This window comes from Salvelinus namaycush, chromosome 15 (assembly GCF_016432855.1).
Source record: "Salvelinus namaycush isolate Seneca chromosome 15, SaNama_1.0, whole genome shotgun sequence".
Taxonomy (NCBI): domain Eukaryota; kingdom Metazoa; phylum Chordata; class Actinopteri; order Salmoniformes; family Salmonidae; genus Salvelinus; species Salvelinus namaycush.
The window spans coordinates 25,710,057-25,720,927 of NC_052321.1; the positions used below are offsets into that span (position 1 = coordinate 25,710,057).

Below are 10,871 nucleotides of genomic sequence, written 5' to 3' on the forward strand. Positions count from 1 at the left end.
GAATAAGAAATAGGTATGGGCTTTCCTGGGCCTTACCGTTATTACAGCTGTTTCATCCAGGATTATGCAATCATCTCAGGACCCCTGTGTGACCTGACCCAGAAGGGCCAATCTGCCATGGTACAGTGGAACCCTGCGGCCGAAGAGGCATTTCAGAAACTGAAAACGGCCTTATGCACTGCCCCTGTGTTGTATTCGCCAGATTTCTCGAAACCTCTGATTGTACAGACCGATGCATCGGACACTGGAATTGGAGCTGCACTCTCGCAGGAAGTTCATGGAGAGGAACATCCGGTGCTGTACATTAGCCGTAAGTTGATTCCCCATGAAACCAAATATCAACAGTGGAAAAAGAGTGTTTGGCAATCAAGTGGGCTCGTGAGTCCTTGAAATATTATGTTCTGGGCTGCAAGTTTGTACTGACGACAGATCACGCTCCCCTTACCTGGATAAAGTAGAATAAGGACACTAACGCCCGAATCACCCGGTGGTTCCTCAACCTCCAGCCTTTCCACTATCGGATCGTCCACCGTTCATGTTCTAAACATGGTAATGCTGATACCATGTCTCGTATGCATGCCATGTTTTCTTCGACCGCTCTGACCACAGGGTCAACGCTGGGGGGGACGGTATGTAGCGGTTTCAGGGGTTGTGTGGTGGATGAATGTTATGTGCCTGCGAGGTTTCTTCGATTTTTGGCTGCCAGGACCACGGACAGCATTGTGAAGTATTCCCCAGAGGCAGGACCACGGACAGCTCAGGGGAAACTTCTAGACTGCAGCAGAACAGCCACATCTGTCTCCAGTTGTAGTCAGAGCCAAACTGCAGACAGGTGAAACCAATCAGTTCCTCTACTTTGCCGCTCCCTGGGTTTTCTTTCTTTGTCTTTTTTTGACCACGCAGTTTTCTTTCTTTTTTCTTTTTTTTGACCCCGGCAGGTGAAGGAGTAGGTTGTTATTGGAAAAACCACATGTTTTTGACAAGAACATGTGGTAGCTAACTAACCAGCCTGTTAATTGTTTACAAATAAATTAGTGAATGTGCTAGACAGCTAAACAGCTACATAGCTAAGGCTCATTTTAAAAGTCGGATCAACTTATCCTTTCAGGCTTTAAAACGTGTTCTTACCCTATGATTTTGAACATTAAAATAAACTGGGACATGTACATGGTAGGCATTGTTGACACCTTAGCTTGATCCATAACTTCTGAGGTGTAGGAAGCACTAACATCACCACCAATCAGCTTACACCACCGCACATAGTGGTGGAAAAAGTATCCAATTGTCAAACTTGAGTAAAAGTAAAGACACCTTAATAGAAAATGACTCAAGTAAAAGTGAAAGTCACCCAGTAAAATACTATTTGAATAAAAGTATTTGGTTTTAGATATACATAAGTATCAAAAGTAAAACTATAAATAATTTCAAATAATTTATATTAAGCAAACCAGACAACACCGTTTTCTTGTTTCTTTAATTTACTGATAGCTGGGGTCACACTCCAACACTCCAACATCATTTACAAACAAAGCATGTGTGTTTAGTGAGTCCACCAGATCAGAGGTAGTAGGTATGACCAGGGATGTTCCCTTGATAAGTGTGTGAATTGGACCATTTTCCTGTCAAAATGTAACAAGTACTTTTGGGTGTCAGGGAAAATGTACAGAGTAGAAAGTAAATTATTTTCTTTAGGAATGTAATGAAGTAAAAGCTGTCAAAAATATAAATAGTAAAGTACAGATACCCCAATAAACAACTCGTTTTAAGTACTGTACTTTACACCACTGACTCCACACACACCCGCAATTACTATGACAACTAGCAAAGCCTTATCAGCAAATGACTGCTGTCTGAACACACAAATCTGATTTGTTCACTTGTAACTTGCTGTTTGGACAGACAGTAGTCCAAAATGGATTTGAAAAACAAAACTGATTTGAGCATTAAGGCCTGCAAGGCTTAAGTAGTGCACAGTATTGATCTTCCATTTCTCAAAAATATATATTTTTTTCAAATGTCAAAAGGTTATCTACACCATATTATTTTTTTCTCCGTCTCACTCCTTGCTCTCCAATTCTGCCCACTCGTTTTCCCAGGAGTGGGTCCTTCACTAAACAGTCAGCTGAAGGTCACATTCAAAAAGGAAAGAGATGGAAAAATAAGATTGAGACCCTGCCACTCATGTCTAGATGAAAACATTGTATCTGACCTTTACCAGGAAACCAGATTCAAGTGAGCCATCAGACATGGGGATTGCAAGCCAGGACTGTGTGTGGTTGGGAGGGGATCTACATGAAGGGGGTGAGAGAGAGGGGGATAGGTATATAGGCACAGGCTGACAAAAATCAAGGTAACAAAAAACTTTGGCAAGCCTAAAGACTATTATTTATGCAATACATGAGGCTTCAATCTAAGCACTCACATTTTTACTGTTTATAAAAACTGCAGATTAGACAAATGCAGTTGCGGTAAATACATTACACAGCATTTTCACTGTCATGGATTGTAACAACTATGATTATCTCTGGATGTTAAGCTGTTGCTTTTTATAGTAGAAGAAATTGAAGAAAAAAAATTACGCTTACACATATGAAGCCAGACGTAAAAAATTGCCAACCAGAATAGTAGTTTTTCACTACACACGAATACCCACAGTTGTCACCACTTTATGCATCTTAAATTTTACTTGGAGTATATATGCTGGACACAACTTTAAATGCTGCTTTTCAAAAACACCTCATTTCTTAAAAGGTACTCCATGTTTTTACACAGTATCAGCATTTCTACAGAGAGAGGACAACAAAATGATTCAGGTGCAATATGCAGAAATCGCTCTGCCATTTCCTGGTTGTTAAAATTAGAATAGTTTGCCTAATTTGAGTTTATGTGAAAAAACAAGCATCTAAACCGCTGTGAAATATCTTTTCAATAACCAAAAATGTTGTATTTTCAGAAGTTTGAAGCTGGTGTACAAAACCGAAAGCAAAAACAAAACTTAAGAATGGGAAGCATAGAAATAGCGGACCAAGAACATATCTACCACTTCTTAGACTTGCTTCCAATGAGAATGACAATATACAACTATAAAACTCACATCTATAAAACTCACATTTCTATGTGAATTTGGTCGTTTCGCCCAAAAAGTTACATATTGCAGCTTTGAGAGTGCTGCGTAGCTGTGATCTAGTTTGCATGTATATGAAAACTGCAGAAAGTAGCTACCACCAGTAGTATGGCAAATGTGAGCAAGATATTTAAGACAGCTTTACAGATCGCTGTCCAGCTTAAACATCCAAATTAAATCATAGGTGTTCTGGCAGTGTGCAGGTAAGGGTTACGACCCTCCAAGTACCTCCTACCCTCTCTTCCATGCCCCTGCCTATCTATCTTACTCTGGACACATTCACAGCGAGAGCAGCTGTGGAGGTGGATGGATGATCTTCTCAGTTAGATTCCTCCACTACAGCCCCAGACACCACTTCACTGCTGTCCTGCACCCCAAGATTCAGATCTTCATCTGGGAGACGCACGGAGAGAGGTGTCACACTCAGATAGGGAAAGAGTCACACACACACTTTGAATTGGGGTAATAGAATATCATGCCAGGTTATCCTACCTGCAGTCTGGTCCTGTGTGGTCTGAAGAGTTGTGTGTTTGTAGGGCCGTATCCCACTTGGGACCTCAGCAGAGTTGGGATCCTTAGGGGGCCAGCGGAGTTCCCCACTCTCCACATTGCCCCCATCAGAGGGCTCCACCACAATAGAGGGAAGTCTCTTGGACAGCTTGGGATTCCGCTCATGGGTATCTGGGAAAATCTGGACACAAGAAGTATTACAATTTAGTAATTTAGCCTACACTCTTATTCAGAGCGACTTACAGTTAGTGCATTAATCTTAAGATAGCTAGGTGAGACGACCACATCAAATCAAATTTTATTTGCCACATGCGCCGAATACAACAGGTGTAGGTAGACCTTACCGTGAAATCCTTACTGACAAGCCCTTAACCAACAATGCAGTTAAGAAAATAGAGTTAAGAAAATACTTACTAAATAAACTTAAGTAATAAATAAAAAGTAACACAATAAAATAACAATAAACAGGGGTCCAGGTTAGTCAAGGAATTTGTAAATTTAGGTAGGGGTAAAGTGGCTATGCATAGATATTAAACAGTGAGTAGCAGCAGTGTAATAACAAGGGGGGGGGGGGGGGGGGGGGGGGGGGGGGGGGGTGTCAATGCAAATAGTCCAGGTGGCCAATTGATTAATGGTTCGGCAGTCTTATGGCTTAGGGGTAGAAGCTGTATCTCAGTATGGTGTATTTATTCTTTATTAGAGTGTTTTACTGTTTTTAATAGGGATTTGAGATCCTTGCAATGAGAGCTCATACAACATTTTACAAGAAAGATCCGAAATGAAAGGCACATTTGTAATTGTTTCATTGGTAGGATGTCAATTAATCTCTTGGTTGAGTGACTGGTGGATTGATGGATGGATGGATTGAGGCAATAGTAGACTCACCTGAAAGGATCTGCCCTGATCCCCTGACACAGCTCCAGCTACACTGAAGTCCTCCATCACAGGTTCCTGTGTGTTAATCACCTTAGTCATCCTATGAACAACAAGGCAATACCATTGTTGTACACATTTCCATGTAAATAAACGGATGTGGTTTATGTCTACCTATAATACATTCACATAGTGCTACTCACTGATACTCATACTTTTATAATCTCCCCTCTTGGTTGCTCTCTCCTCCCTCCCTCGCTCAGCTCTTGCTTATTTTTTGACAACCTTGATCAGAAAGACACATGAAGTGCAAAGCCAGCCTGTGGTCCAACGAGACAGCCAATCATTGCCCTTGAAGTTGAAACTAAGTACAGGGTACATATGCAAATAGGCATAAAGCAACCTGGCACTTCAAAAACAACAAATTCACAAAATATTAAGACTGTGTAGAAGAAACTTATCTGAACCAGGATTATTTTTACAGAGTTTTCATGAGAACGTAAGCAGCATACTAAATGGATATCATGATGTCTAAACCCTGTTTTCATGACTGTTGAAGACTCACTCTCACTCATTATTTATGTATGCAGTTGTCCTTGAAATCTGATGTAGTGCTAGAGCAACAGCTGGCACAGGGAAACGGAGCAGACGCAGGCCATCTAATATAAAGGCATTCATGAAGTGCCACTGCCAACTCAACAGAATCAACAGAACATATTTAAACATACAGACCTTGCTACACTCGGAGTCCAAGATATTCTGGTGAGCATTAGTTCACAAATTACCCCAGTCAGACAGTTGGATTGACAGCTATGGCTTCCATGGATACATGAGGAGATGTAATCTCTGTGTGATTGTCTGAGTATTGGCAGTGTGGAAAAGGACAGCTGATTTGGGTGTTTTCATTTATGCATTATAGCAATTACTGATGATTACTACTCGTAACCTTGATGTGTTTTTTTATTTATTCCTTGTACTGTGGTACATTTTTAAGACAATTGTTCCTTTATTCCTACTCAAAAGCACATCTTGTCCCTAGACGTAATTCCAGTGGTCACTTTGTGTCTTGACCTCTTGGCCATACTAGGTCCAAGGGAAAGGCTTCTCTTACTCATTACCAGTTGTGAAGTCATCTTTACCATGGTTCAATGCGATTGTGAAAGCTTGGGTAGGCCAACACATTGCTGAGGGTTAAGATATGGTATGTAGTGTTACTCCATACAAACACACCTAACTAATTATGGCATGAGTGTGAAACTGTGAATCACATCCTGTGAAAATAAAATACCACAGCATGATGTTACTAGGAGGAAGGGTGTGTGTGCAGGATGAACGCAGATGAAAATAATGTCATAAAGGTGCATCCAACTATTCAAAAGAAAAGTCTGCATACCATTCCAACCCAATAAAGTGTTTATCCTGTCACTCAGAGACACAGGCTCAAAAACAGTTGGTGTTAGTTATATTTGTCCTATTTGAGGCCCAAGCAATATTGTTTAGCTGGAGTGACTGATAAAATGCACTCACTTATAACCAATCCTTTCATATTAGTGAGGCCTACGAAATAAGACATAGGAAAGGAGGCGAGTCTGGTATTGAGATACACCCACGTCCTTCTATGACACAATATGGTTGCAATAATCCAGCTCTCTCCAAAATTAAGACCCATATTGATAACTCGGTGATCTATCAGTAGTAAACTGTTGAATACTACATTTGTGAACTCTATTCTCTATTATTATAGGATATTTTAGTTTGTCCTAAACCATTTGTTGTTAAACACAAACTTTTTAAAGGCTATTAACTGTAACTGTGCGCACTTTAATAATCATGCCTACCTGATTGGAGCGTTAATAAACGTATTATGTCCTTTCAAACTGAGTTGAGGTAGGCTAGATGTCCAGTGAAAACACTGCAAAAAATATATTTTCTTCAGAATGGCTTTTTTTTCAGAACAGTGATAGAAATCCGGTAGAAGTGTGTCCGTATACACCGTGACGTCCCCAATGAAGTTTCCCACGCACGCTAGTCCTGGAGCATGCGCACTTTCGCACTCGGTCGAGTCGACTTCACACCAAAGGCTACTTCAAATCAAAATAAAATAAAATTGTATTAGTCCCATACACATATTTATCAGATGTTATTGCGGGTGTAGCGAAATGTTTGTACTGAGACAACGGGTAGGATAGAGAGAGCCGAGCAATTGATTATTCTGACTGTACACTATGACTATATGCACAATTATGTACTGAGTAATTTGAGCCATGAATGCTGATTGGCTGGCAAATTCATGAAAACACAAATGTGTTTTCTTTGTCTTAATCTAAGGTTAGACATAAGGTTAGCAGTGTGGTTAAGGTTAGTGTTACAGTTAAGTAATAAATCACATTTTAAGAAGATAAACTGTAGAAATGTGTGATTTAGCCAAAATTATTGGTGGCTGTGATCACTACAAACCAGGTTTCCAACCTTTTTATGTCAGTAAAGTAGCCTACATGTTGGATAAAACAGTAATGACAGTCCTGGTGGAAACTTTTTGGTAAACTTTCCAAATGTCAACAAAACTAAATTTGCTAGACAAGGTGGGATCTTTTATTGTTGGTAAATGGAATTATGCAACAAATGTTGTTGGAAACCCTTTTATGTGCAAATATTGATATAATAACTATCATATGGAAGTAAACTTGGAGTCATGCAATGACATGTACTGTGGTCCTCCCACTACAACTCATGCAGTTTATTAGGCTACAGATTAAATCAATTATGTTCATTCACAGGGTGGTGAAAGTGCAAGGTGATGAGCTTGATGCTCCTTTCCAATAAATAGTGAAGGTCTTATTCTGGTGGCATGATCATCGATGCTTGGCTGTGTTTTGTCAAATAAAAATGATGTCGCTCTTTTGTCCATTACAATCTCATCATGTAGGCTATACATGCTCTCTAGCCCAGGGAATCCCAAACTCGGTCCTGGTTACCCAGGTGCACATTTTAGTTTTTTGCCCTAGCACACCACAACTGATTCAAATAAATCATCATCAAGCTTTGATTATTTGAACCAGCTGTGTAGTGCTAGGGCAAAAACAAAAACGTGCACCCGGGGAGGGCCCCAGGACCGAGTTTGGGAAACCCTGCTCTAACCAATAGCGCCAGTATCTGCGGGTGTTGGCTAGAGCGCACATGTCAATACCAGAGTGGGCACACACTGCTGTATATAACGTATTTTTTTTTGTGAGAAAACCATCAGTACAGTTGAAAATATGATGGAAACCCATTTGACGTGAGTTTATTTTGGTACATGGGAATTTAACCGCAAAGGGTATTTTCTTATTTGAAATATGTTATCACGCACAGCATTTTATCTGCAACAAGTCAATTTGACGGAAACACATTTCGGGTGGGAAATGTGCATATTGTTTTTATGTGGATTTTAGAATATTCGCATGAAAATCTGTCGCCATTTTGATAGAAACCTAGCTAGTGACGACCATAAAACATGTTTAGCCTATAGCCTAAAGAATGCGCCATGTCGACCATGCCTCCACAACAGAACACCTGCGCCACTAGCTGTTACCAATACCCTGTCCAGTACCCTGTACATTTTTTTTTGTGGACATTTAGAAAGTTCGCATAGAAATTTGGTTTCCATTGAACTGTCTTGTGTTGAGAAAAACCACTGGATATAATTACATCGCACCTAAAAGATACATATATATATTTTTCTCCCAAAAACCTAGTGTCGAATAAAAAATTAAGTGTTTCCATCATCCATTTGGGAAAAGTGCGCATTAATAAATTGGTGACTGCCTGTATGCCCTCCCACCTATTATTCTCATGTCTCAGGTAGCCCGCAAAAACCAGTATGGATAGAATGCAAGAATGGACGGATATATGCCATATTCTAATCATTCTCATATGCCACAATATCGCCATGGTCCGTGTGAGATTTGCACTCCTATTAATCTGAAATGATTGGATTGTGAAATTTACAACCAGCCAACCAGAAAAGCAAGGCGAAGCAATTCAGGCATTCTTGAAAGTCAAGACAATCCTTTTCCTGCAATAAAACATTATTTTTAGAGTTGAAAATAGATTTAGCAAGCAGTAGGCATTTAGAATTAAATATGGAGTGTAGCTTTAGTTACATGATGACATCAAATTCCTCATGTACCTTCAAAATGATTAGGCAATCATAATTTATTCGAAAAACACTTTCCATAATAATTTGAAGCAATAAAGAAAGTTAGACAAAATAAAAATACAGCCCTGTCAAATGGATAACAAGTTGGTGATCTTTAGAACATTTCTCTACCGTTTCCATTACACGTCACAATGTTTTTTTTTATGCAACATTGATTTTGTTGAGTTAACTTGGGCAGTGGCGACATGTCATTCAGGGTTTTGAGCCCCAAGGGGGGCTTGCCTGTTTTGAATGTTATTTTGGCATCAGTACATGTCAGTTTGCAAACAATGTAAAAATATATATATGTCATTATTATCATGCAAACATGGTCTCTTTTTTGTTTTCTTGAGTAACGCAGCTCCAAATGAAGGTGTTTCAGCCTAGCTCAATGCCTTCCGTGGTGGTGGGGCAAGCCAGCAGAAAATATGGAGCATTGTGCCATGATTGGCGCAGTATTCTGTTACTCATGGGGACACTACGTCACCGCCAAGTCTAAGGGTAGAGCTAAAAAATTCAAGCCCCTTGGGTGCTGCCATAGAGTTACTGTCACGACTTCCGCCGAAGTCGGTCCCTCTCCTTGTTCGGGCGGCGTTCGGGCGACGTCACCGGCTTTCTAGCCACCGCCGATCCACTTTTCCATTTTCCATTTGTTCTGTCTGTCTTTTCACACCTGGCTTCACTCAACTAATTACTTGTTTATTATTTAACCCTCTGTTCCCCATGTTGTATTTGTGAGTGATTGTTTATTGTATTTTCGGTCTGTCACGGTGTGCGTGTATTTGTTACTTTGTATTTTTGACATTTTGAGGAAAAGTACGTTGATTACTCATATCTGCTGTCCTGCGCCTGACTTTCTACACCAGCTACACCTAGGACTTATTACAGTTACGTTAGAAGTGCCCATCTAAGAAGACTCAAGGTCATTGGCCACAGATATAAGGACATCAAATCACGTTATACTTACAGTAGCTTTGATTGGACTGATCATGTCAAAATCTTAGCTAGCAATCATTATCATGAATCAAGTCGACAATCTACTGGCAAATCCTTTTTAATCCTTGTCATATGAAGAGAAATAATTGATAAAACGTATCGGTACTCATAGACCATTGGACATAAACATTACACAACCATCTTGACATTTTGAGTAAAAGTACGTTGATTACTCATATCTGCTGTCCTGCGCTTGACTCTCTACACCAGCTACACCTAGGACCTATTACAGAATCACTCACCTGAAGAATGGAGTCAGCAGGAGCAGACTGTTCACTCCCTGTTCCAGTGGAGGAGCGCATTCAGCAGCACTGGGCACTGCCATGGATCGCGTGCTGCAGACTATGGATTGTTTGGAGAGTGGAGGAGGTTTTTCAGCGCCTCCACCAGCCCTACTACAACAGGTCCCACTGTCCAACCCTCTTTCCCCTGGTCCCAGCGGGATTCGACTCGCGCTCCCGAGGGAGTATGATGGGACGGCTGCCGGATGCCAGGGTTTTCTACTACAGCTGGAGCTCTACCTGGCTAACGTCCACCCGGCTCCCTCGGGGCGTGAGAGTGTGTCCGCCCTCGTCTCCTGCCTCTCAGGCAAAGCCCTGGAGTAGGCCAACGCTGTATGGTGTGAGGGAGACGCGGCGTTTGATCATTACGCAGAGTTCACCCGCCGCTTTTGGGCAGTGTTCGACCGGCGGGTGAACGTCTTTTCCACTTGAGGAAGGGGACGAGGAGCGCGCAGGATTTCGCCTTGGACTTCCGGACCCTGGCTGCCAGCGCGGGATGGAACGAAAGGGCCCTGATCAATCACTACAGGTGCAGTCTGCGCGAGGACGTCCATCGGGAGTTGGCCTGCCGAGACACCACCCTCACATTGGAACAGCTGGTGGACCTGTCCCTCCGGCTGGACAACCTGCTGACTGCCCATGGACGTCCTGATCGGGACCTGTCAGTTCCATCCACCAGCACCTCCGCACCGAAGCCCATGGAGCTGGGAGGTGCAGCACTTAGGGTGACCGGAGGAGGGGCCATTCCCTGCACCATCTGTGGCCGCAGAGGGCACACTGCTGGTCGGTGCTGGGGGGTTCCTCAGGGAGTCGAGGCAGCAGGCAGGGCACTATCGTGTCCCCCCAGGTGAGTCGGCACCAGGCTCACCCAGAGCCCCATGTGAGCACATGTTTGTGTTTATTTCATTTC

General features: G+C 41.9%; 1 protein-coding gene across 1 annotated transcript; it reads right to left on the bottom strand.

Annotated features, from left to right (window-relative positions):
- Positions 1–1,987: 1,987 nt before the first annotated feature.
- Positions 1,988–6,517, bottom strand: LOC120059902 (protein LBH-like). The gene is made up of 4 exons (XM_039008974.1): positions 6,346–6,517; positions 4,520–4,610; positions 3,617–3,815; positions 1,988–3,517 (listed from the first exon to the last, which is right to left on the bottom strand). The coding sequence occupies exons 2-4, from the start codon at positions 4,607–4,609 to the stop codon at positions 3,444–3,446; spliced, it is 363 nt and encodes a 120-aa protein (XP_038864902.1). The 5' UTR covers position 4,610; positions 6,346–6,517; the 3' UTR covers positions 1,988–3,443.
- Between the last annotated feature and the right edge of the window lie 4,354 nt (positions 6,518–10,871).

Excerpts from the sequence above, each read along its gene's own strand:
- LOC120059902 (XM_039008974.1), bottom strand. The coding sequence starts at position 4,609 with ATGACTAAGGTGATTAACACACAGGAACCTGTGATGGAGGACTTCAGT. Across the intron at positions 3,816-4,519 it reads ATCAGGGCAGATCCTTTCAG|ATTTTCCCAGATACCCATGA; the intron begins GTGAGTCTACTA and ends TCTTGTGTCCAG. Across the intron at positions 3,518-3,616 it reads CACACAGGACCAGACTGCAG|ATGAAGATCTGAATCTTGGG; the intron begins GTAGGATAACCT and ends TGCGTCTCCCAG.